This window comes from Cardiocondyla obscurior, linkage group LG14 (genome assembly GCF_019399895.1).
Source record: "Cardiocondyla obscurior isolate alpha-2009 linkage group LG14, Cobs3.1, whole genome shotgun sequence".
Lineage (NCBI taxonomy): Eukaryota > Metazoa > Arthropoda > Insecta > Hymenoptera > Formicidae > Cardiocondyla > Cardiocondyla obscurior.
Window position 1 is genome coordinate 993,903 of NC_091877.1, and position 27,925 is coordinate 1,021,827.

General features: G+C 48.8%; 2 protein-coding genes across 3 annotated transcripts in view; one reads left to right on the forward strand and one right to left on the reverse strand.

The window, feature by feature from the left end:
* LOC139107837 (fasciclin-3) overlaps positions 1-16,377 on the reverse strand; it is a 94,739-nt gene extending 78,362 nt beyond the window's left edge. The window contains exon 1 of the mRNA XM_070665701.1: positions 15,088-16,377. Coding sequence (XP_070521802.1) covers positions 15,088-15,151 — 64 coding nt within the window. The 5' untranslated portion in view covers positions 15,152-16,377. The remainder of the gene's footprint in view (positions 1-15,087) is intronic.
* The window catches only part of LOC139107836 (cell adhesion molecule 2-like), a 115,529-nt gene that overhangs the window by 16,383 nt on the left and 71,221 nt on the right, over positions 1-27,925 (forward strand). The gene's annotated exons all lie outside the window — the stretch shown is intronic.

Below are 27,925 nucleotides of genomic sequence, written 5' to 3' on the forward strand. Positions count from 1 at the left end.
TCAGAATACGTAATAACATGGCGCTTCCAATAAAATAACTTGAGCTCGTTTCCATCAAGTTTGTCTTTTTTTTTTTTTTTTCCTTTTATTTTTCTCTTTATCGAACGAACGTGATGCGGCAAAGAGTGCACGCGTTTCGAAATATGAATAGCAAAATGTGAAAATAAGCTTCGCTAAATCCGGAGGACGAAAATAGTGGCGCGTCGCCACTATTGTTTCGAGAAACAGAACGCCCTGAGTCCACACTGTCAATTTCGGCACGCCGTTAATGAGGCTGTCGCAATTTAGTCCGAGTCCGGGTTGACTAACTCCGCTTAATGATTCCCCCTGTCTCTAGATTTCCTGCTGTCCCTCTCGCGTCAATGCGACTCTCCGCCGTCTGCCTGTAACGCGCGCGCAAGAGAGAGAGAGAAAGAGAATTCAGTTAACTCGACAGATGATCGCTTCGGGTGTAATTTACATCCTAACGGGGCCCGAGGAATTACCGGGCATTTCCGCCGATTTCCCTGGAAAACTCGTCGCGGAATTATCGATGAATTTTCTCACGCTCTCCGGCCGACGAGAGAAAAAAAAAAAAAAAAATTTAATTGCCAATCCGGATACAATGAAACACACCTCGCTGACGCCGACGTGGAGGGAAATGACTCGGCATATTTCCAGCACGGCTCTCCTCCTTCGCGACTTTTATTTCCGCGGGATAAGGGACTCGCCGTTAACTAATCCGAAACGCGAGGATCCGCGCGATTGAGTAGCCGTCGAAAGAGAGAATTGCATAAATTAAAAGCGAATCAATCGGCGTGAATTTACCGTGGCCCCCAACGAAAGAAACAATACCGCCGGTTGTCACCAATTTTCCCTCTTTTGTCACTACGGAGGGAACGGAGGGTTCGCAAAAGCGCAGCTATCGACGACGGCGTATCAATAAATGCGACAGCATCGATCGACTACCGGGTGCATCCTCTCCTTTGTAAATATTTTGCAACAGCAAGCGTCGCCGCGTTGTATTACACAATACCCGCGCCGTAATCGGACGCGCTTGCACGCAAAATTACCCGTCTGCGATTCCGTCCCGGATGATTCGCCGCTAATAATATAATTAATGTAATGCCCGGCGCGATCTGATTATTTAGCCTGTGCAAATTTAAACGGCGCCGTATTTACGCGTGGACGCGCGTACATGTGTACGCGCGAAACGTTACAACGTGCGCCCTGTACATCGAACGTGTGTATTTTATAACACGCCAAATAAAAGTACAATCTCGTTTACGAAAAAAAAAAAAAAAAAAAAAATTACTTTTGCAAAACGAGACCAGTACGCGCGGGCGATTGTCGCTTACAGCTTCAAAGGCTGCTCCGCCGTCCCAATGCAGCTTCGTCGTGATTTCGGAATCCACCTGGTCGGGAGAAAAAAAAATAAAAATAAAAAAAAAAAATAAAAAAAAATAAATAGCGAGATGTGTCTAGCGCCGTTAATAATCGCCGCGCCACGTCGAGTAATAATTGTTCCATTTCGTCGCGAATCGCGCCGCGCCAAAGCGCCAGGCAAACCGGTTTTCCGTTAATGCCCAAGGGTAGGGACATTATCGAGCCCCGTGTCACTTGATACCTGCAAATTGAAGAGGCACGGCCAGACGATGCGTTATTCGCGGGGATGAAAAAAATGCAAATAAATCCCACCTCGAGCGGATTCAAAATACGGCGGGAATGCGCACTTCAGCTCGAGTTGAAAAACGTTATTTTTGCAACCTTAATCGCGATCGGAGTAACTCCGAGAGACTTTGCACCTGAGTAATATCACCCCTCGAGCCCGCAATTTATTCCCCGCCGGTGTAAAATAAAAAGAAAAAAAAAAAAAAGAAACGAGAGGTCAGAGTACCGATTTTATTTTCGCAGCGATCAAATCGATCGACGTTAACGAGATGTAACGAGCGCTGCTCCAATTATGAAATAACAGATTCAGAGACAACCGGATGAATTCTTTACGACGAAAATCGAAGCCACCATTCCGGAAATTTCTCCGCAAATAGCCGGCGCGACAAAACGTTGTATCAGGATTGCATTTTATCGCACTGCGAACGCCGGACGTTGTATCATGCCGCGATATAGAACGAACTGATATTTTTCCTGGACGTTGTCCTGTCGTGTAAATTACCACGGGTATCTCCCGTTCAATTTTTAATGCCATTGATCAGCTGAAAAATATCGCAGTCCTTTTCGCTCCGCGTTTCGGTTTTCGCCTGGCCGCAACGCGCCACCGACCGACGAAAATCGCAGAGAGATGGACACTCTTGACTGTTTGTTACCCCTATTATTATCGTATCGCGTAGCGCAGCCCAATTCACGGTAATCACACGTCCGAGCTGCCTTCTGTCGACCGTGGCGGCTCCGTCAATAACACTTGCGCGGGTCTCCGCTATTGTTGCGGAAAACACAGCCGGCACCGTCCATGAGGAAAACATTTAGGAATGCATATCTCTTTCCTCCTCTCTCCCTTCCTTTCTCTCTCTCTTTTTTACTCTCTTTTTCTCTCTCTACCTTTCTGGTCGCATGCTATACTTTCCCTTGCGCGTAAAAGCAGACTAGCTAGCAAAGGGGAGAGAGAGAGACAAAGGAAAAGAGCGAGAAGGCACCCTCCGTTCCATCCGCCACGCTGCTCCCGTTTATTTTATAAACACGGAAGTAATTCGTGAGCTCTTTCTCGCACATACGGCAAGCATGCGGGGCTTCGCTGTGGGATCCGCGCAGCGATAACAGAGAAAACCCAGACCACCATGTCACGACATACGAACGTCGCGCGACGCGCGTTTGACCGAGACGACGCAGAGGTGGACGGCACGTTGCCCGGACGCGGAAAATATCTGCGGGCCGACAATTTTCTAACGGGATAAGGTAGTCGGTTAACTTTCAAGAATTTCTCGGGGAGACTCGCAAACGAATAACGAATAAGATAAAAAATTGACAAAACTAAACTTCGCTGTTTTTCATTCGCGCCAAAGCTTATTTTAACTTAATCGTTTATTAATGTTGAAGAGTGACAAAACAACGTCACGGAACAATCAGCTAAATTTCTATATAAACGAGAAGCAAGTTATATATTTTAACGTGTAAAAGATTAAAAAAAAAAAGCAAAAAAAAATATATTTATAATTTATTCGTTACGTCGACAGCCACGCTTCTCCTCTCAACCCCGAATGTGGTATATTACTTTGTCGACGAACGTTTTTGGACATCTGACTTTTCGACGACAGCGTGCGTGAGCGTTTTTATATCCACCCCTAGCTGTTTCGTACGTGAGAGGAAAAAAAAAAGCGAAAGATAGACAGAGCGCACGCACCCACGCGAGACCGAAAGTGGCCATGGGCGCAGGCGGGACCTTTATCCCTTAATATTCCACAGATATCGCGTTTTGACAAACGAGGCCAAAGTTATTTGTCGTTTCATACACAAATATATATATATATATATTTTTTTTATTCTTTACGACATGTCATATTTCCGCTCGAAAGGCGATCCCATCGTAAGAACGTCATTTATAGAGCAACGAGTCGTCAAATCGATCCTCGTCGACCTCGCCCCGCGCGAACAGTAACTCAAATTCTCGCCTCCATGAGTTTTTATCGCCTTCGAAGCCCCCAGGTCCCTACGGAGGACGCCGATGGTGTTTGCCGCGGTCGCGCGCCCCGGCTCGACTTTTCCAACGTCACGAGCCGCGTGCGCTCGAAGTGCAACGCGCGACAGATGGTACTCGTCATCGTCGAGAAGGAAAGGGTCGGAGTGCGGTGGCACGCTTTAATCGCCTGAAATCGTCGTTAATTGAAAACGAGTCAATTTACGGGTAACACGAGAGACCCCCGATGGTAGATGACGCGCGCTTGCATGATATTGTCTTTGAGAATGGTCGAAGGGTTCGACGCGAGGGAAAACTCTCCGGTAAAAAGTCTATCTAGAAGTATAATGAGGCATGCGTGACGCATGACGTGGGTGAAGACGGGCTCTCTCTCTCTCTTTTTTTTCTTTCTTTTTTTTTTCGGCTGCTACTGCCGCTGACGCATCGCCCGCCTTCCTCTGCATTAAATTTTTGCCGGAATCGGGGGCGCGTGATAGGATTATTATCTAAACAAGACGTATCCTCTGAGTCAAGGTTTTTTTCGAGAATTAAGAGAAAAGCGAGAGAAAGAGAGTGCGCGCGCGGTTAAACAGATCCGTTATCGCTAAAAGCCGTAATTAGTTTCTGGAAAGAAATAATTCACTCCGCGATAACGCGATTAAGCTACGTCGCAAATATCCTTCGCGGCAACAGAATCGAAGTAAAAAAAAACTATTTAATTATAGATAGTTTCGCAAATTATTTAAATGCCTTTAACCCCGCCGGGAGTTTCGGACCCGGGCGATTTATCACCGGCGGCGCGTGCTTCGTGACGAATTGCGCGTATTGTCGTTTTGCTTTCCCAAATTTTCTACATACCTCGGACAGACGCTGACGCGGAATTTCTGTCATTAGACGTGATTATGCGCGACTACGATTGTCGTCCGCGTTTACCGTACTTTACCGTGACGCGCGAGTTCACACACATTTATATGATCTGCAATTAAAACCCTGCATTTTCTAATTAATCGTTTCTCTTCCCCCTGACGGCGGGTTGAATCTGCGCTTTTCCATCGTAATTTTGAGATTCTGATTTTTCCAATTAGCAATTATAACGGTTAATGGATATTTTTAGGAAAAGAAAAGCTATTGGAAAATATGAAAAATATGGAAAAAATGGTATAAAAATATTGCGTGGGTAAATGAATAATTCGAAATGTATTTATGAAATTCATTAGAGCATAAATAGAAACGTTTCGTGTACCTCATGCTTTTCCTACGGTAATGAACGACAGCGGGATGATTATCATCTGTTTGCTCCACTCAAAGAGATCGTTTCTCTAAGAGATGGTCGATTTGCCGCGAGCAAAATATGACGTGTGATGTGATGCATAAGATAGCTAATTGTGAGACTAATCAAGACCATCTGACCCGGAGCATACAATGAAGCTTGTGTATCAGCGTATCAAGTGTGTTAAAAAGTGAAAGGCTGATAATTAACCTCCACCAATACTTTAATTAATCTCATAAGTGAACTCAACAATTATTAGTTTTTTCTAAAAATAATTTTCTGTACTAGCAATGTACAAGATCTCATCAATGTAAATTAAAATAAAAATATTGCTTGTAAAAAAACTACGCGCGCAGAGCGAGCGCATTGTATGTTCCAGTCGACTAAAAAATCGTTAGGTTTGCGAGCGATTTAATTTATCAACACGAGCGTGGATCTTTAGCGTTTACAAATACGGAAAACAAACGTATTAATTGTTTCGTAACGAATGCTTCGCCGTATTGTTTCGTCGACAAATTTTCCAAGCGCGCCGCGACGACGAAATTTACGCTTCACGGGTCGTAATTACGCAATTACGATTGTATCCGCATTATCGCAGGGCGCCGAGGTTACACGGGGTTTCCGGTAACCGGCCGGAAATTTACAAGCGACTACGTGGCCCGTAATTGAATTCTAAGGCTCGTAATTAAGCGTATTCTTCCGTCGCGAGCGTGGCCCGGCGCGGGTCGATCCCATTTGTTTTAATAGCATATTTGCGTCGAATCCCGATGAAGCGATCGGAATTCCGTGCACGCCGTCGCTTAATTTCGGCGCGTTTGTATCGTATATAAAACCGGTCGATGGCGCCGACGATCGGACCAAAAATCGGTGCCGCGATTGTGCCCCGTTGCGGGAATGAATAAAGGCGCGGCCCGCGATTCGAGATTAATCGGTCGCGACTTCAGGCCGGCTAATTTACGCGGGATTGTTCCAGGTGACGCGTACTCTTAATTCGGTCGTTCCCTCGCCCCTCGATGTCAGCCGGTGCCAGGTGATAAAAATGCGCGTCGCTCCCTCGTCGGCGTTATTAACAGCCGCGGCGTTATTATTCCCTAGGTAGGACGCGCGTGCACGCCATAAAATGCGGCATTAAAAATTTCACAGCATTTATTATTATAATAAACGTGCGATTGGGCGAGACGCGGCGCGGAAGAGGCTCCGTGGAAGTCCATTTACGACGTAGGGGAGGAGAGGGAAGTTCGGCGGCACGGATAATCAAGCGTTCGTTCAGTTCCTGAAGACTTATTGTTAGTTCAATATTGCAGCCGCGGACCTGAATCACCCTGCCGCTCTATCGTTGGAAACGCGGCGCACGATGGTGCGAACATTGCCGGCGGTTTAATCTATTCGACGGTTTCTGCAGATCGGTAACCCAGTTCCGCGGGATCGTTATGCCCGAGTAAACTGCATCTTTCATTAAGCTACAACAGCAACTACGTCCTAATTGAACGGCTCTCGGCTCGATCGGCCGACCCTTCGATTAATTTAGCGGCTTTTCACACGATGCGTGCAAGAGGCGCGTGCGTCCCGAAATCAACTCTGCGGTAACTAACCCACGGATTTTTACGGTTGCCGGGAAAAACAAGCTCGACCCCGGGGTTGACCGCGTAATTATCAGCCCGGAAATCCGGGCAGCCAATTTTCCGCAAATAAGCGTTTATATAAATACGCATAAATATACATTTTCGCCGACTGTGTTTGTTTCGGATATTTCTGTCATTTCCATTTTACATCGTATATAATTGCGTCTTTTCGCGCGGCATTTCTCCGGCGAAATCGCTTAAATCTGCCACAAATGATCGCCCGAACACTCGACGGAGCGTCTTCGTCGGGATTACATCGAAATAACTTTTTCGGGAACGAAATGGCCGCGATAAAATTACGCGGCATGCAAAGCGCTAATTTTATTTCGAAACATTAAACGGAAGTTTCGCGGGGCCTGGCCGAGAAATGTCGCGCGGACCGCGCGACTTTACGCGTAACGTGCCCGACGTCAAGCAGAAATGTTTCCGGGGGATTATTCCGCCGCGGGTCGAACGAGCTCCGCCGGCGATTATTTTGATTACCGGTTGCCGATTGTCGGATACCAGCCGCGCCGGACATTCTGCACAAAAATGGATGGCGGGGCTGTCGGAATCCAAATAGGCTCGTTTAAATTCGAAATTTCTAGCGTCGCCCTTCCCCGCGGTGCCGTCGTCGTTGCCTTTGCAATTTCGTAAAACGATGCATATGTATAAGCCGCGAAACGGCGGATTTAAATGCTGGAAATATTTTTCCGCCGGTGTTATAAAGCGGCCGCCGCGCGTAAAACTAAATCATCGCGACGAGGTCCCGCGTCTTTAACGAAGCCGGTTATTATCGCGCCCGACTTGCGCCTGACGATGCAAATGTCCCGATTGTCGATTCAGAGAGCGACGTGAGACGCAAAGACGTGATTACGCAGAGCGTAGCGCTCACGTCTGCGACCACACGGAAATTCGTCGGAAAAATAGCTTGATTATATTAAAGGCGAGATATTATTTTAAAGAAAAAAAAAAAATCTCTTTAAAGAGATAGAGAGATTACAATTTTTTTTTAGTACGCATTGCGCTCTCGCGCATTCTCGTAAGTTGTATTTTTTTTTTTTTTTTTTCCTCCAAAGAACTCAATTTGGCTTATTGGCCTAAATGACAACTGCGACTTAGAGATAGTTGGGCACCTTAAGCGATTCACGGAAGGCAAGACGCGGACAATTACGAGAAGCAAGCGCGAGGGCCGTGGTGACACCGAGTCGTTCTCGTTAATTTTCGAGTTTGCGTTTCATAGCCGTAGACGAACTGTCTGAAATTGTTTTAATTAAAGCAATGCCGTATCCGCCGTAAATTAATACAATACACTAATTGCCCCCACTGATACGATCCAGTAGATACAATTGGGTACAACTCACGAAACAATCCCTTTTCATCTCGATATTTCTCCCTAATTGTCCCGTCATCGTGCACGGAACTTGCCGTTTACAAACTAATTCTGTTTGGGGAAACGCCGTTGCAAAAATCAAGTTTCGTGCCGGCGTCGCTAAATTTAGTCGCGAAAGTCGCGTGTCGTTTATCACAATTCTGTCAATATAGCGGCGCGATAACATTATTAGCCCGCTTAACGTGTGAACGATAAATGCATAAATGAGTCGAGAAGTTATTAGAAAAATTGTTACTTAAAAAAAAAAAAAAAAAAAAAAAAAAGAATCTCGTTACGAGACCTTTATTTACCTCATTCCCGGCGCGACGCTAATGCTATATCTCATATCTCGATATCCTATTCTTCACAATGCCTGGCTTTCGCTATCGCATCGCTCGTAAACGCCCGTATAACGGCCGTGAGCGCGTCTCGCCGTCCCATCCGTCGCGCGTTAACAGCACCGCAGCAGCGTATCGTTATCATAACCGATCCGCGGATACCGCTGCACCCGGTAATATACCTCTTTTCGGCCGGGGGCGTAACGCGGTAATGGCCACGTCGTTCGAACATTTCCCTTAATCAAGCGGCGGTCGCGGCGACGCGATTTAACGCGCGCGGATATGCATACGTATGCACGTGCACGCGCGCGAGACATATACACCCCGATGTTTTACCGCGACGTTTACCACTTTTACGTTTATATCCGACCATCGCGGAGGGCCGGGCGGAGGGTAGCCGGAGGAATAAATCCGCGCTGCTCGCCCGGTACGCGACTCGCGCGGCGGGTACGCGCGGGGTCCAGCCGCCCCCGGCTTAGTGCGTGTAGCGCGGCCATAAACAACTGTGCAACTTTCACGAGGACTTTACCGTGGCCATTACAGCGACCCATTTCCCGACGGTTCACGAGCGGATCTCTCTCACCCCTCGCGCTCTCGCCAACGTCTCTCGCTCTCGCGACCTAAGCTTCGTAAGATAATTGTTCATCAGGGGTTGAGTGTCAGACGCGAGTTCGCGTTAATGCCGGCCGCACGCGGAATGGCGCGTCGTTATATCTGCGGAACTATCGCGCGCACTCGAGCGAGATCGGAGGGTGCGCGATGCACTTACTTCGGGCGTTGTAATCTCGCTCGGAAGAGAGACGACGGCGTGGGTTTCTCCAACTCGTCGGGTTATGCACGCATGCCTCGAGAAAATCTCGAAATGCCCCAAATGTCACCCGCTTCCGACGCTCGCGTCTCGTTATCAATCGCGAAACGCCCGGCTTCGATACTTTGCCCGGTTGTCTTTGGCGTCTCGATGCATCGCCCTCGCGATAACGGTCGTGTCGGATTCGTGGTCGGTTATTGACACGCCGAGCGCGCGGAAGTATCGATGGCCTCCGCTCGAACGTCCCCCGCAGGCGTCACGCGGATCGCCTTCCATGAATCATCGCGTATCGCCGCGTCAGTCGATCTCTTGTACACATCAATTACGCACTTAAGAGGAATCCCCCGCAGCGCCCGGCGAACAGATGTGCGGCGGGCCCGAAACATCTCATGTATGCGAATGTTGGACGTTTACGCGCCCCTAATTTCGACCGGGAATAAGAGTATCGACGACCGGAGCGACTGGTCTCCCCTTCGCGTTATTAAAATTCTCCCCCTTTTTTTCATTTTAATTTTCAGCAAATGTACAATTTCGGGAATTCGCAACAATGCCAAGAGGGGACCCGGTAGGTGTACTCGTTTACTATAGCGTGCGTCCGACAACGAGGCCCGGCGTGAAATTAACTTTTATAGATTAAAACGCATTACGCGACGCGCCGGGCGTCGCGGCGGTTTTAATCGCTTAATTGGACGTAACTGCGCTTGTAAAATAATCCCCCTCGTCGCAAAGTTCCGCGCCGGGACGCGCAGTTTTCCGCTTCGTCGTAGTCTCGCGGGCGCCACCGTCCCGATTAATATTTTTTATCAAACAAGTTTTTTTTTTTTTTTTTTCCCCGGCGATATGCGCGGGGAAAATAGAAATTTTTCCGCGATTAAACTCCCGGCGCGGGCGCGCGTATAACGATAACTTGTCCATCGCTTTTAATTTCGCGAGCGAGTTTAACTTTAAATAGAACTTTAATTCGAGGCTTACAAAGATATTTAATGTCGAGTATCAAAAAGTTTCGGGCACGCAGATGGTGTTGAATCCGAATTTTCTCCGCGGGGACGGAAGGAGGGGGAGGGGTAGGAGTCGGTCCCAAAGTTGGCCGAAGAATCCACCGCGGATGAGAGAACGTGCGGACAAACTTGGGGACGCCTCGCACGCGGGAGGACGATCCAGATAGTCGCGTCTGGAGATACTTAGTTACGGGGGGGTTACCGCGGGGTTACGAACGAGCGCATCCCTGGCGAAAATAATGCTCGCGCCGCCGAATACGCGGGCGGAATAATATAACATAATGCAGTCGGCGGGATAATATACCCTCTTCATGAGCGTAAAAGTTGCCTCGTTAACTTGATCACGGGCACTTCGGCCGCTCCGACTACCTTTACGAGCGGCAATTAAAGCCAGGCGGCGAACGAGCCGTAGACGATCGACGATCGTGATGACCGCGGCTCTCCGATATCGCGAAATTATCACCCGCTCAACTGTTCGGCGATATGCGCTATTTGCGCGTGACAGCGCGCGGTGCTTTTTATCGTGACGTGGATTTGAAACTTTAAACGCGATCGGCTCCCTTCGACAAAAAGAATTGATCGTGAGAAGCGATGGAAAGAAGACGTCTTGCTACGGGCGCGAGATTAAATGTCGCGCGACGATTTCGAGGTACATCTACCGGGGCGTCTCTTGTGCCCTCGTCAGCGGCACGCGCAATTTCCGCTCGCGATGGAAGTCTGCGGCGGGAAAAGCGCCGATGTCTGCGCGAAACGGCGCGATTTTTCGACCCGACGGCCGACGAGCGCTCGCGGGGGTTAAGCGGAATAGCGCGTTACCGTCTCGAAACTATCGTTCGGGGATCAGCAGTTTCGCCGCAGCCAACCTACCCGCCCGCTGGGTATCGTAATTTCGTCGATAGCAACAACGGTAACAACGGACGCCGCTGCGTGCCCGTTAACCCCCCGGCGTCCGGTTTTTCGCCATCTCCCTTTCTCTCTCGCTTCGTCAACCCACCCGGCGCTATGTCGGCTTGCGCCGCTATCGCGGTCGCGGCTTTTCAGCCTTGCCGATTCAACAATCGAGCAAACAGAACATACCGAAACGCCCCGACAGTCCCGCCGTTTCATGTTTACTTAACCCGTATAGAAACGGTATTCATGGGCAGCGAGTTAATTAATATGTGGACTCGGCATCTGAGTGATTTGAAAATATCCGTGCGGAATTGCGGATTGGCGAGCGCGGATTGAGCACTCCAGCGAATGCCCCGCGAGCTGTGCGAAACCTCAAGGAAACGGTGTAATTTCTTTCGCAAATTTTAATTTATATAGGTTTTTGCAACAGGTTAAAAAAAAACGATATTAATAATTGGACCGTTGTAAAAGTATCGTAGGGCGGGCGATTTGTTGCGCGATCGACGGGCCTCGGGCGCGGATTTATTCGGAATCTCGTGTCGCGGACGTCGAGCAATATGCGGCCCGTATCTGATCGCCGGAGAAATACGGCGGTGAAAAATTGGCGGCGCGGGGTCGGCATTCCCGGTCGAGAAGGTCCCGGAGATCGGTTAAACACCATATTACGCGTCCCTTGCACGCGGCCCTTTTCTCTTTTCCATGCGATGCGACTTCATATTTTCCGCGCCGCGAGCGTACACAAGCGAGCGTATGGAAATAGAAGCAGAAATGAACGCGACCATGACAGTCGTTCCTCGGATCCTGCGACGTCGTTTGCATTTCTCATAAGCGCGCGGTCGCCTCTTCGTTTTTTTGTTCGGCACCATACATACGCATTTTTTATATTCGTCCTACGTGAGTCGCTAGTTCGCGAAAAAGAAAATGGAGAAGAGAACCCGAAGAGGAAAAGAGGGTCAGCAAAAAAAGGGATATTTGCTACACGCTCTGTAGGCGTTCTACGTCCCTAAAAATAAAGAGAAACATGGTCATAAAATTAGAGTGCAAAAGCGATGTAGGTATGAAAGCAGATTATAAAAAGGCATTAGGTAATGACACACAAAGTCCCTCATTATTATCACAAGTAAAACGTAGCGTAGCAGAAACAAGAGAGAGAGAAAGAGAGAGAGAGAGAGTAGAAAAAATTCAATTTATTAAACTCGAGACTATTTCGATTCTTTAAGAACACGCGCGAATAATTATCTCAAACGACACCGGAAAGTATTGGACAATATTGGAAAAACGACTACCTCGTTATTATCGAATAAAGATAAAGATCGAATACATTCATTATAACTGCCAAACAGTATGCGCGATAAATTATGCCAATACAGAAAGAGAGAGAAAGAGAGAGAGTGGAAAGGGAGAAGAGAGAGAAACGAAGCGTAAACTCCGTCTAATAAGACAAGCGAAAAGATACACGGATAAATGCAGATTAATTGCCTTCTGAAACGAGTCTCCCAAGGATCGTAACAAAAATTACACGAGACGGTATATGAGATAAAGAACTACAGAGAGCTATAGTCGCAAAAGACCGGGAACAAACAGTCAAGATAAATAACAGGAAAGATTAAGACCGAAGCTGAGCGACGTCTAAGAGAAACGGTGAGACGGGGACGCAACTCTTTGATATTTGCATACTGCACCCTGCGAGGGTGGAATTTTGGTGCAGAGGGGGAGGGGAGGGGGGAGGAGGGGAGGGAGAGAGGACTGGCGGTTCAATGCGAGAGCGCGACCTCCTTCTCTCGTGGAGTGTTAAATTAAATTATTATTATCCCCATTATCATTAAGCACGCCGAGTACCAGTGCCCCCCTCTTTCCCTTCAATCCCGATATACATCTCGGGGGCCCGTGTGTGCGCGCACATCCCCGCGCGCGCACACTCGCGGATTGCACGTATGTACACGTATTTGCAGGCAGATCGAGGTACGAGATGTCGACGCGCATATAATTCTCCCGGGACGCCATTAAATTGTATTAATCCACTTCCATCACGAAATTGAAGTTCATACACGATAAACGTACGTAAGTACGTACCTACCGCGATACGCGCCGTGCGCGACGTGTGCGCCAACCCCCCGCGGATATCAACCCCAGTTTTTCTCTTCGATGCACTCGGGGGGGCCCTTCACCTTCTCTTTCTCCCCCCGCCTTCCCCTCCGCGTTCTTATCGATCTCACGCGACAAATTTCTTTTTGCCCCGCCGGTATCAGGCGTGAAGATCGGCGTAACCCTCGGCCGTACCGTTTCATACTTATTAGCTCGGGGAGAGACGGGGCGAGTCAAGTCAACCGTGAGCGAGCGTTTAAGTATCGTTACTTCGCTGGACATTTTAATCACCGTCCCTCGCGTTAGTTAGCGATCGACCGTGAAGGGGAGTGAGATAACTCTACGGGACGGTTCTTTAACCCGGTCGCGCGAAAAAAAAAAAACTATTTCTTCTCCGCGTCTCCCTGTCGGCGCTCGTTTCCTTTCAAATTAACGAAATGACGGAACGAAAATAAAGCGGGTTACTTGGGCCGGATATCGTATCAGTAATCAGCGACAGTATCGGAACTCCATTAAATTAAGCACACCTGCATACGCAATCGACGCAACGCGCTAGTAATTGGATCGTACGGCACCGTGGAGGTACGTTCGTTCGGGCTTCATTCGTGTTTTCCGACAATGCTGTTGTTTATCCCATATCGCGAAATGAGTTTCGGAATGAGTGGCGTGGGAGTGCGCGTAGCTGCGAGAGAGTAGGATCCGAGGGTACAGATGAGGCACGAGTTCTCGGAAATGCATATCTCATATGCCGCAATCATTTCGCGAATTGAAGAGCGTCGGAAAAACGCCAGAGGCTGCGGAAAGGCTCGAAAAAAAAAAAAAAGAAATGGGCAAAAAACCGGCGTACGATTTTTACCTCGCCCTTTTCTCCCTTTTACACATTTTACATTCGTAAGCCAGATATTCCTCTGATTCGCCGACGATTGTCTGTCATAAAGCGCATGTTTATGTGCCCGCGTATATTAAGAGAAACGAAGCGACAACATTCCCGATGCGATTCGCTTTGATCTTGGCAACATTTTAGCGGATCTCGACGCGCGACTTTTTTTTTTTTACCTCCGAGTGGAACATGAGCCCCGGGCAGTTTTAAGCGATCGTTTAAAATTCAATATGCCGGCGAAGCGCGGTGAAACTTGCGCGCTGTCTTCAATTTCACGTCTCCGTGATTTGTTTTTTAAACAAAGATATCAGAAATCGAGTGCGCGCCCGCGGCCGACAAATATTCTCGCGCGTCCGAAAAGTACTTTATCGCTTCTTAAACCATTTCCAATACTTAAGTATTCAAAAGTTACACTTTGCAGACACGAATGCATAAGTCACCGGCGGTGGGGGGGGAGGGGAGGGTCTCTGCTTAAAAATTCAGAAAGTCAGCGCTTTACTTATTACCGATAGAACGTCATTCTCGTCGTGGCGGAATAAATGTACGACTACTTTCGAACGGCCAGTGCGGCAAGAATCGGTAATATCCCGGGACGCGGCCCCGGCCTTTTCCGAACTATATCTCTCCTATTTCATAACTTTCCCAATTTCAAGAACAGGCAGGCGAGAAAATAGCGTAGGCTCTCCGAAAAACTCTCGGGCGCCGGTGAGCGGGACACGGGCCGGGGAATTTACGGGTGAGAGAATATAGACGCGATATTCTAGTCGAAGTCAAAAATTACTAAAGTTAAATGGGGAACGTTTCCCCAAGTTTAAAGGATAACGAGCGAAACGCAGCAACGGCGGCTTCCGCTCAAGTATTTATCGTGGGAGACAGTTGTATCAGGCGGAACGCCCGGGGATGATAAGTGTTGACCCCCGTTGCGGAACAATTTGCGATTGCTACCTTCAGATAACAGGGCTAACACCGCGCGTTATCGTCAGCCGTTCATAATAGCGGCCGCAAATAGGCCATCGACATCGCGTCGCGAACAAAAGCAAAACAGCGTCGCGCGACGGCCGGGCCCCGGGCGGATGTCCGAAACGCCGCGAATTCCCGACGCGGATCGTCGGCGATTAATCGAATCGATCGAGCAGCACGGCGGCGAAACGGCGGAGCCTGCCGTTCGACAAAGACCCCGATTCATGCGTCAGCGCACGAGGCCGGGCCGATACAAAAACCAGTCGCGCACACTTACCTCCGATCCATCCGAGGCAGAACAATAACAAGCCGGCCAGACAAATCCCCCGGGTCCAGTCCATGATGATCCGACCCGATTTCTTGCCGCCTCTGACCGCAGCAGTCGTTCAACTCTGCCGAGAGAAAGAGACACCAGATAGAGTCGTAAGTTTGGCGCTTGGACGCTCGAAGCCGCACGCGCGAGATCGCCGACGATCGACGATCGAGCCCGTTCACCCCCCGTTGGCACACTGTACTCCGTTTTTCTTTTCACAATCCACCCTCGCGCGGTCACATCGAAAATCCCACCCGCGGACAGTCGGGCTATCGTAAGACACGTCGTCGAGGAAGTAATCGTCGAGTCTGTACGATCGTTTCTTTTTCTCTTTATTTTTTTATTTTTTTTTATTTTTTTTCTTTTTCCCTTTTTTTTCTTTTCTCAATCACCAAACCATACCGTTTTTCTCACCGATCGGAGGCACTAGGGCACCGCGCACTCGTCAACCCTTGCACGGCGACACTCACGGGGCACACGCGTTTAGATCGTGCGGCGAGCACGCGTCGCGCGGAAATAGCAGGCGGCAGCAGCGGCGAGGAGACATTCGGGGAGAGATAGAGAGAGAACGCGTCCGTGCCCCACGATGATCGCGAGTACGGAGTAGTGGCGGTGGCGGCGCGGCCTACAAGGCTTCAAAGCGCGGGGCGCCGTCTCCCACCCTCGAGGTGGAGGCGAAGTAACCCCTCTCTCGCACGCCCGGGTTCCTTTCTCTGTCGGTCGTTCGCACGCGCGTCCGAGAGTACCCGATGTTGGAGCAGCACGAGACCCGAGATAGGAGCACCTCGCCACGAACGAGCCCGAACGAATTTGATAGAGATAGAGAGAGAGAGAGGAGGGAAAGAGAAAGGAGGGCGGGAGCGCAAAGTAGGAGGGTGCGGAAGTTGCACTCTACGCACTGTCGCAAGACGGACTGTTAACGTAAAATGCGACGAGAATGCTCGCAAATTGATATCGAAATACCGAATCTTTTATCTCGACTGTTTTTAGCGGCGACGCTTCCCTCTTGCAACAAGCGACGAGTAAGCTGGACCGCTGACGAGCTGGAATAATTTTATCTGAACAACAGAAACCGTGTCTATTGAACGCAAAGTTAAAATAGCGTTTTAATATTCTTTTTAATGATAAATATTGCATACTGATTATTTTTTATTTTAATACGTAAAAAAAAAAAAAAGAAAAAATATGTATCATGTTATAGTATGCGAAATTATGTATTTACAAGGTATTGAAAATCTCTGTGTAACGAAGATCCATGTAACCCGCACTCGCATAACGCGACGGAAAATATTTATTCTCAAATAAAATAAAATAAAATAAAATAAAATAAAATAAAATAAAGAACGCCGCTACATGTCTTCGATATTAACCTGATATATATATATTTTTTTTTATAAATACGCGCTTCATATCGCACTCCTAATCGCTTTCCACGTTACGGAAATCCGCCGGGTATAGCGTTACATAATTATTTGCGTTATTACAGTCATCGGTTTGCAGTATCATTTATTTACGACTCGATTCTCCTCCGGATCGTCGCGGGATATTTCCGCAGGGTAGGGACCCTTCAATATCTCGCGGCACGATATCGGATGACTTGGCTGAAAGTATCCGTATTCTATTAAGTCTAAGCCTCCCCGCGAGTAAGAGCACATCCGCACTTAAACTTAAGCATTTCTCTAACCGTGGGAAACAGATGGGATATCGACCCGGGCTCTTTCCTCCTCTCTCTCGCTCGCGAGCGATAAGATTTCCCTTGTATCGTTTCGACTTGAGTGGGGCCCCGAAAAGTTAACCCTCTCCCCCTTTACCCCGCAGTGCCCGCCCCCGCGCCTTTCGCCCGATACCTCTTAAACTTCGGGTTAAACTCTTTCTATGGTGACGTAATGCGGTCTACATTCGAGCGAATTCGATATAAGTGCGCCGAGTTATGCGGAACGTTTTTCTTCAGAACTTTAAGCTATGCGGTATGAAGTCAAATACGCGAGCGAGAGGAGAGAAATGTACGTACATATAGACACACGGTCCGCGCGTGTGTGCGAACATATACGAACACGCGTGAAATCTCGTCTGCGAGCATCGAGATTGCCTCGCGCGCCGCGGAGTGCAGTGATGTATCGTCAAAGACGATACATTATAGACAGATCGAGAGTATCGTGTCCCGCGCAGCTTTCGAGACTGACTGCAGTACGAATTTCCTTCTTCTTTTCTTTCTTTTTTTTTTCTTCTTTTTTTTTTTACCTCTTCGTAGTAAGAAGCAAAAGGATCAGGCCTTTGAGAAATAAGAGCTGGAAATGTTTCAGTTACCTCCTCCTCATGTTAAATGATTCCGTGTTCAAGCGACGCTTATATCGAATTCCATCTAGCACGTACGGCGTCAGGTTGCACCTGAAGGCGTAGTAAACCGAATGAGAGCGGCAGGGATGTAATCGTAGAGGAAGGCCGAGATATCTCTGCGCGGCTAGTGTGGGTGCGCGAATGCGTGTGTATACGCGCGAGGTCGCCGCCAAGTAAAATACGAGAGCTACGTAATGAGAATTTCTAATATCAAAAATCAAAGACGAGCGGGAACCTAGAAAAATGCTCCCACGCGGTCGATAGCGCGTTTCACGCTCCCAGGGGGCCGCGAAAATGCAGAGAAGCAGATATATGCGGGAGCATGGAAAGCAATGTTGTGTTTGCGGACGTCAGGTACAACTGGGAACTATCATGTGACGGATTTATAGTACACGGGGCCTAGCGGCGGGCGCCACCGTTTTTTTTCCTTTTTTTTTTTTTTTCTCTCCGAGAGACCCCGTTATTGATCTGTCAAAATATTGATCCACCTGAGAACGTTTTTAAAACGCAGCGGCGGCGCGATATGCAATTAATTAGAGCCACTGCGGCGACGGGAAAACTCTCGCGGTATAAATTATCGCGACAATAATAATAATAATTGCTAGTCTGTTTTTAATTATCACTTCTATTGTAATATCGGCAAATTTAATTGCGTTTTTGGCCGTAATTCAAAGGGCATCAAATTGATTCGCGTATTTCCCCCGGCGTTTCTCTCGTTCCGAGGGTCGATTAATTTCAGGCGATCCAACGATCCGTACATCTCTGAAACATTGCGCGTCCCAAAAGAACGCGAAGAAAGAGGAACGGGAAAAGAAATAATTATGAGCTCGACACATTTTTCCCTCCGGACGACGATCTCTTTCTTTACTTTTCGCTTTTATTTCGGAAGCACGAAGAGACCTTGAGCTCCGGCACGTAAATCCGCTGGCGACTGGATCCTCCGAAGTAATCAGAACCGCGCCGCCGTGCCTTCTCACCCTCGCGTCGTCCCAGATACATTTCTCCCTCGTTCCGTCTCTTCCGCAGCCCTCGGCCAGCATGTCCGGATGCGCCATCGCGGCTCGGCACGCAAACGGGAGTGCCCCGTTCCTCCGAAACTTCCCTTTACACGACAGCGTAATTCGCGTTTATAAACGGGAGCGAAACGATGATCCGGACGGTGGACCGGCCAATGCGGATGACCTGGATCGGCGTATGCGAGGCGCGTGAATACTCGGGGATCCGAGTCGTTTGTTTCCACCCTCTCCCGTCTGGCTGCAAGGCACGCGGATCAGATTAAGGGCACGCGCGCGCGCGCGCACCCCGGGACTAACGACGGGGTACAGGAGATCCGACAGGAGATAGACGCCCACCGTTGGCCCGATACCATTGTCGCGGTCTATCTATCGCGCCACCGTGACTAGCCGCATCGCCGGTCAACGCCGACAGGGACGCGTTCCCTCCACCCTTCCCTCGCAGGGAGTACGGTAATCCGCTCGCGGGGCGCGTCGAGGTGTCGGCGTCGCGCGGCGGTAATGAAATTACCCGATACTCCGCACAAACGGACAACGGAGCGTTAACCGTCGCGCTTAGTTACCGGTCGTCGTGGATAATAGACGCGGACGGCGGCCCCTCCAGATCCTAATTCTCACGGCGACGAGGGGCGCGCAGCTAAGAACTGGCTATCGTCGGGGTGTCATATCAGCGGCGCGATAAAGCGGCGATAACGCCGCAATTCTTTCTCGCGCTATCGCGACGGACGACGCCGGCGTTTAATCAAACAGCCCCGCTAATTACCGGCCGCCTCGCCGAACAAACCGGATCTCACGGAATTTAATTCCGCCGTGGTGACGTAACGGGGATTCGATAGCGAATGTAACCAAGTTATTCGATACTCGGAACGGAGAAAGATATTAACGGAAGCATCGACAATCACGGGCACGATGGTATACAAGGATGCGGCCTTGCAGAACGTAATTTCGAGACGATGATGAACATGATGAAATTACGCGATAGTTAGCCCGAACCAAATTGACGTGGATACGTAGTTACTTGTTATTGACCAATATAGCGTAAGAGTACACCCCTCCGAATTATCGGGTATCGCTAATGGGATCTAAGGACTTAACTACGTTGATTAATCAAAGAACTCTGTCGACCGACAGATTTCCCGAATGAAATGAATAAAGTATTTCGCGTTAATTCGCCCGTCGGCGATGATAGCGCGCGAGTAGCCGGCTCTTCTAGAGAGTAATTCCGGTGATTAGCGCGACACATCAGATAACTCGATTGCGTTCGCCGCGTGCGGAAGGGAAACTGGCCGGCGCGCGGCAGTCAAGAGGCAAACAGATGAAGCGGTAAAAATCCCGAGCGCCGGGCCACATCGTGCCGTGCGCGACTGCGAATATGGAAATTTCAGGGTTTCGACTCGGAGGCTACTAACGAGCGTACCGTGCACGCTTCCAGCAGCGCTGGCACGGTATACACCGTTATATACAGGTATATGTACACATGTATAGGCGGCCCTGTGGCGACGTCGGTGGCGGTGGCGGTGGGCGGTGGGGCGGAAGGGTTAATCCTATCTAGCGTAATAGTAGCGGGTCAACGACATCCTTGCGAGGAGCAAACTTACCTGGCCCAACAAGCCATACATCAAATTGCGCCTCCTGACGAGCTCGCCTTTCACGGGGACGTCCCGCGTGATAAAAACGTCGGGCCGGAAGTCGTCGTCGCCGCGAGGAAGAACAAAGCGACGGGAAACGCGAGGCGGTGCGCTAGTTGTGTCGCGCGGAACGAACATTCGTCCTTGAACGTGCCAAGTTTTTCCGCCGAAACTGTTCCGCGCGCGCGCCCGTCTCTCCGCGCGCGTCCGGAATTACATCTGGGATATATGAGCCGTTTATCTTGAAGATGGCGGCGGAGAGACGGGACCCCGAAGCGAGCAAGTCGCGACGAAGAACTTTGAATACGGAATTCGGTGCCACGCCGTGTCTTCGTATATCTGGGCGTTTAGAGCTGAATGCGGCCGTGTGTTGTCAGCTCGCGATAACAATAAACGCGGTCTTCGCATTAGACGAGACGAAACTCGGCATTAAACGCCGGCAGTCGGCGCTAATTACGCGATACGCGCCATTACGCGCCTCCCCCCGGTCCCGCGCATCGAAAAGCGTTACAACATTTGTTCAAAGCTAATGTTCGTTTAAAACGCATCCACAATAGAAGCGCTTCGAACATCCTCCCCCGCATCCGCGTATTCTAACGTATAAAATATGCCAAGCCGGCGAAAGAGAGACGAGCACTGAAATACGTTCTGAGAAATGTGTTACACGGAGGCGAGGGGCGGAGGGAAAAAGGGACGAGAGCGTGAGTTTTCAAAACGTTCGTAAATGCGCGCACACATTTCCCAGGGGCTTTTATATTCGTCTCCTATGCATATGTTTTGCGCGCTGTTGTTAATTAGGACGCGAGGCAAAATCGTGGATCCGCGTTGAATTCGCGGCCGCCGGCAAAAATAGTAATTCCGACCAGAGTGCAAAATCTGTGCGTGAAATTATATTTTAGGCATTTACCCGGGGACGACCTGAATTCCCGTTCGATAAAACGAGAGACGTCGCGGCATTTCAGAGCTCTCTACCTCCCCATCCTCCTTCCGTCCCTTCGCCCGCTCCTCCTTGAAAACTCCAGCGGCTGTAGCTGGATGTGACATATTTGCGTGCATTTACGAAACATCGGGATGCATAGATAATGCACGCTGGTCGGTTTACACCCTCGATATTCCCACCTCCGGCCGCGCACTCGTCGCTCAACCGGAAGTCCCTCGATGTTCCAAAGACGCGTTTGGCGCCTGCGGCCTTCCAAAACTTGGCACGTCCTTTATAAAAGTTCAAGCCACGGTCATAACCCTTTATCACGAAAAAGCAGCGCTATTGTTGCACGCTGCAGCTCCGCTCTCCCCGTAGTCATAAAGCACGTACCGAACTTGCTAAGTACTCGAGAGGCGAGTGCGAGCGCGAATACATAAAATTCGTTTTAACGCAAATAATAAGCTGGGAAAGCGCGTTTCGCGAAAAACTCGTCGCCGTCCTCTTTCCCTCCCCCTCCTTTTTTTTCCTCTTCATTATCGAGAAGCACGATAAGTGCTTTGTTTCCGCGAGAAATTAAGATTCGAACTTGACGTTACTTGAAAGATACGCGCCGCGTCGTTCGTTTCTTGATATCCAAAAAACCAGCAAATGCAGACTCGCGCTATTCGTTATTTCGGCGAACGCCCAGCGGAGCGTATACTCGCCGGTTATTTATCCGAATAATTATCGCGGACGGGAAATATCACAAAATTCCCGTTCCCGTCGCTAATCTACTCGCGTTATAAGCGGGATTATATCCGAGGGAGAAAATAATTTCATACATAAGCAGGCGGAATACCGATACATGCTTTTCACGTCGTGTCATCGGGAATCGCACACGAGTGTATCACCTTCCCACCCTTCGTCTTCCCCTCCCCCGTAAACATCCTTAAAGCGCCGCGCGATCGATCACGAATAAGTGATTGATCTGACCCGGGATCAGTCGGGCGGATAAAATCCAGGATAAGTAATACTTTTTAAAGCGCCCGGCGAAGGGTTTGCTGGCGAGCGGGGGGGAGGGACATGACGCGAAATGAAAAATATCCACCGACGATTGCAGACGTGACGTCGGTGTGCCGCGGTATCGCGGGCGAGGGCCGGGGGGGGAGGGGAAGGGGGGGAGGAGGGTAAAATAGCTGAGGGAAAAACGCGGCCGGCTTGGATCGCGCGACTGGGTGACGCGAAAAGCACGTCGAATAAGCGCGATGTAATCCGCGGCGATCGAGCGGAGACGATAAGCGTACACCCATTTCGCCTTATCAGGACGTATATTCTTATCATTACGCGTGTAATTATAACCGTGCGCGACGGCCACTTTTCGTGTACCGTTATTCGACTGAGCGCTATCGGGGCTCGTTCAGCCGCGGTACACGCGAAGATGGAGTTAACGGCTGCTATACCGTATTGTACACGAAACACACGTATATATATGTGTGTGCGCGCGAAGAGAACGAGAGCGAGGGTGCGAGCGATGTTGGCGCGGCCGCGAAGTAAAACGAGTCAAGATCGCGGCTCCTGCATTTATGTATTTAACATTACGCGGCACGATTCTTTACCTTTGGCGGCGTCCCTATTATTGCCCTTTTTGATCTCGATTGAATAATTGAAAGATAATAAACGTTATGGCGAAACGGCGTTCGGCAAGTTCCACACGTTGTTATTTAAATGAAGATTATCGCGTAATGGTATGGATCTGGCACACGCGGCGGCGGGAAGAGGCGTTTAGTCGTTTCGTGATATATATATTGCGACGTAATTGCGGCTAAAAGGAAAGAGGGGAAAAAAAAAAAAAAAACGTGACGCGTTTTAATTTCGAACTACGGCGCGCTACATGAAATTGAAAAATTCACTCGAGCAAGTAAGCATCTTGAATGTGTTCCGCGATACTTATCGTCGACGTTCGATAAATTGCGCTTTGCGAAAAGATAGTTGTAAAAAAGGAAAAAAAAAAAAGGAAGGCGATTCTCGAGTTTAGATCGGCGGGGTGGCAAGCGAGTGGCGAAACTTCTCCCGTTCTGGCGTGCAAACAGGAATTTCGAATATCGCAAATATTTTGCTGTCGTATTTATCACGAGGAGACGCGGCGTATGGTAAAAATTCGATTTGGCAGCGGCGTTCGGGAATCGCGTTCTCACTCGGTGCCAAGAGAGCTCGATCGCGGTCCAGCGGCTCTTCCTCTCTCTCTTCCTCTATCTTCCTCTCTTCCTCTTTCTCTCTTGGCAAAAGGGCCGATATGACGAATCTCGAACCAGGGTATCCCCGGAGAAAACGACGACGCCCGACGATATCCGGGTCAATGAATCGCGTGCGCACGCGCGCATGCTCGCGCGAATTTGTACATTTCGAGTATTGCATAGCCAACACTATGTACGCGAGGAGTCGCATCCAATTAGCTTTGACAAACCTTACGCCGAGTTTATCGTTACAAAGTGACGGAATGCCCGCTTTGTGCCAAGTTCGGTGGGCAGGGTATAAGGCAGGGTGATGGGCCACCCTCCACCTTGTCGCAGGGGGTAGCAGCAGCTCGAGCGAGCAACCCGCGCAAAGACGCATCCGTAAACCCACGCTCGCTTTCGTGTTGCAGGTAGGAAGCGATTCGCCCGGCAGCTATTACGAGAACGTTGCATGCGATGCGGAGCCTGATGTGCGTTAAGCCCGCGAGATTCGCTGACGTTAACCCTTCCATTGAGATTTCGACGAAATTTATCCGTACGTTGTGTCTCCCGCGCGATCAAACGGCTCTTCCGCACTTGGCATTTTTTTATCGACGTTCCATTTAAAGCGTGTTTGGGAAATTATTTATAAATTATGAATATATTGCAACAGAGCTTGACTGCGCTTTATTGTAAACACCGTTACTGCGCGAAAATACGCGACACATCCAGCAATACCGTTTCCAGCTGTATAATATTTAATTATCTAAAACTCAGTCCGTATCAATAACTCTGATAAACGTACAATTATGCCTGTTATTGTATTTTCATACGTCGGCATGGAAATCCCGACCGTCCGCGAGTAATTATTATTTTTACGCTCTTTTTTTCACGAGGATCGTTAGACGATCAAAGAGATTTATCTGATTGACTCGAATGCCAAGTTATTTCGATGGTAAAACCCGCAGCGCTATTTTCCGCCCCGACGTCCCCGGTCATTCTGCTCGCGTTTCCGAGTGACGTATGAATATAATATTTATTATTACAGCCGGCCGCGCGCGTTTGCGTCAAACTTTGGTCCGGCGGCCGGCGACGCGGCCACGTCCGGGTTTCAGAAAGGGTGCAAAGCTGCACTCCGGCGAAGTTGAGAGGCAGGAAGAAGTTGCGCTTCTCGTTCTCTCTGCCGGCGAAGTGCGCGGCGCGGGAGGCTATTATAAAGTATAATTGTAATAAGTAAACATCTATTCATGGGGGACTATAACACAAGCGTGGGTGCGCTCGTCCGCGTCGACTGAAAGATTTAATAACTGGAATTAAGATCGCGGGATCCTTTTTACCGGAGAATACGAAGGCGCTCGCAGGAAAGCGAGGGGCGTCCGGAGGGATGGATCGCGCAGTTAAATTGCAGAGCTCTCGCAGCGCGCGAATCGATCCGCGCGCGAGCGCCAGTTTTAACTTTCAAAGATAATTTCCTCCCTCCCGCGGCGCGTTCTTATTTCGCTTTCTTTCCTCGCCGTTGTCACTGGCATTTAGATTCCACCAAAGGGAAACGACCGTTCCGTTCAAAGGCGCATTAGTTGTGCCTTCGACGACCGTATCGACGAAGGCAGCTGCAAATATTCCGTAGCTTAGCTCTCCCGTTTCGCCGTTTCCTTATTCTCTTCTCTCTTTTTTTTTTTCCTCCCCCGTTTCAAAAGGTCAAAAGACCTTTTCACATTCGCGTCGCAACAATCGAGCGTCCGAATAAATCTAGATTTTAAACAGCGAGATTACCGTCCCCGTGTTCCCAGCGAGCCCACCGCTCCCTTATTCGTCGATCCTAATCAGCATTCAATATTACACGCTAAATTTCACTCGGACTTCTCCGCGGAGTCGCTCTCTCGGCTGAGTCATAAAGTCGGATAAGAACGCCTCACTTTCGCTCCATAAAGCCGCGATGAGCGTTACTCATGTAAATCTCGCCCGGCTCCTCCTAGCAAAGGTGGCGGTCGAAATGTCGTAGGACGACGAAAATGTTACGCCGCGCAAGCGTGAGGACGATCCTCTTGCGCGTGGCTGCGAATAATGCGACGAAAGAAGTCTCCGTTCAATTTTTCCAAAATTCAACATCTAAAAAAAAAAAAAAGAAAAAAGAGAAAAATAAAAAAAAAAAAGTCGTGCCGTATTTTTAGAAGCGAATAAAGAACTCTTTGTATTCCCAAAGCTCTCGGGCTAGAAAAGAATTCCCGAATCTTTCGACGCTCGATCTTTTGCGAAATTCGAAATCCTTAATTCTCAACTTTTAATTTTGACCATTGAGAGCGCAATAAATTTCCGCCGTCGTGTACTTATCGCGCTTCGCCGTAGCCCACATACCCGAGCCCGACGTGGCGTGCAGAGCCCTAGTCGACTGCCCTTCCCATCCCTCTCTCGGGAACCCTCCCCGTCTACGTCGTCCGCCTTCCTTCCAGCGCGGGCGAGGCCATTGTGCACCGTAGTGAAAAGTTGGCCGGGGGGACAAAAAAGAAGCCCGCGTGCGCAACGGCTAAGTTAATGAGAAATAATTGAGTTAAGGCAAGTTATTTTAAGCGGAAAAGTAACCGCGGAAAAGTTGCGCGGGGACAGAGCCCGGGTCCTTCGCGCGCTCGCGATGAGTTAAGTTGGCAAACCGAGGCGCGGATTAACTTTAAAGTTACCGCATGCCCGTCGTCGCGGATGTGTACATACCACCGAGAACGACTAATCGAGAAGATAACACTGTGGATGTTAATTAATCGGTGCTTTGACGTTACCTCTTTTGCTGTCTCTTTCCCTCTCTTCATCCTCCGGTCTCTCTCGCGAGTCACATTTATGGAACGCGCCGCTCCGCGCTTGGTATTAACGAGCGAGCGGCTAATTGCGGTCGATTGATTGATTTATCATTGGCGCACAATTTTTAATCAGCCGGCGAGACGCGCCGACCAGACGGCGTCGATTCGTAGGAGACCAGGCCGTAGAGCATTAACCTTGACAGTGTATGCTGTCCTGCAACAGTGATAAATAAGTGTTTCTTTTTAAAGATTGCGTCAAATAAAGAAATAAAAAATTTCGCATTAATAGAGAAAATTATTAGCGTTAAGTTTTGCTTTTTTTTTTTTTTCTAATTTTTCTCCTTTGGAAGTTTCAAGGGTTTTATAATAGAACGCGAGAATTTTCGCTGGTGTAGAAGCCATGTGGAAATTGGTATAGTGTCGCATTAGTATTGGTACTACATTAGATCTTTGTAATAAGCGGGTAAGAAGCTAAGTGAACACACAATAGCGGCAATGAGACGAATGACTAGCGGATAACGATGTATTCCGAGCGTCTCTCTGCATGATAATATATGATAATGAATTACAAACAGAAACAATAATCCGACCTTCCTTCCCATTTTGCTTACAAGACGCACGAACAGACACGAATGAGCCATTTAAATAATTGAAACGCAAATAGTTCCCCATCCGCGAAACAATTGTAGACATATTGTTTGAAAGGCTGTCATGTTTCCGTGGTGGATCAATATCGCGTACTTATCTAAATTTTAGCGCGAAATTAAACAAAAAAAAATGTCGAAAAATTTTAAACGATATTACACGAGTTCCAAGTTGAAATAAATTTTTCAATTTGAACAAAACGCAGAAAAAAAATTTGACATTTAATCTCAATATTTTCGACAATTTTTTTAGCTAATATTGAGATTCTATTGATTTACAGATGAGAGAAAAAAAAAATTTTTTGCTTTTTAGTATTCCAATAAATTTTTAATATTGAAGGGTCAAAAAAGGAATTTTCGCGCTAGAGATTTTCCATTTCACGCGTCATATGTCTTGTCGAAATTCCGCGATTTCTAAACCGTCATTTCCACCGAATTATACGGGAACGCGGGTTTCTTTCATGCCGGTATAATCCGCGTTCCTCCCCCGCATAAATACATCCAATTATCGCGATATGCCGTTCGCTTGGTGTGCTTTTATGCAGGATCGATCGCCTTCGCGGCCGTTTTGTCGCTTAACGCGTGTATCGACAACTACCGCGCGCGTTATTCGGTATTAACCGGCCGCTAATTGGAGCAGACTAATTAATTCATCTCTATCCCACTTTTAAATTTGGCGCTGGTAGGGTCGTGGCGTAGGAGCGCGCCGCCGGACCTTAATTAAGTGGCTCTCTGCATTCATTCGATAAAGTTTTGTAATTTCATCATCCGGCATTCGTTCCGATGATTGTTTCGCCGCGGTAGTATAAGCGAGGCTCTACTCTCGCACAATTAACCGTCATTAATTAATTGTTATTGCAGCGTATATAAAATGCGCGACGGCGGGAGCTAGTTCACCCTTCGCGCTGTGCGTTGAAAAACACGGGTACTTTCATATATTTATCACTACATTGGTATATAAGCCAGTAATTCGATAATTGCGACGGATACCGATTGCGTGAATGAAACGAGGGGAAAAGGGGGTCTTAATGACAAACGACGCTGACCGATACGTGAAGAAAACGCGGGGGCGGGTACCATTAATCGCGCTCCGGATTTTCACGACGTCCGGGGCGGAGAGTGATTTAGTAAAAATTGCGGCGTGCAACGTCGTTTGGCGGCGTATCGGCTTTATTATACCATAGTTCGCAACGCGCAATTAAATCCACGTCATTACGCCGCGCAATAACTCAGCCGTCCGGCGCGATAAATACGGAGCATTAATTAAACGGCACTCT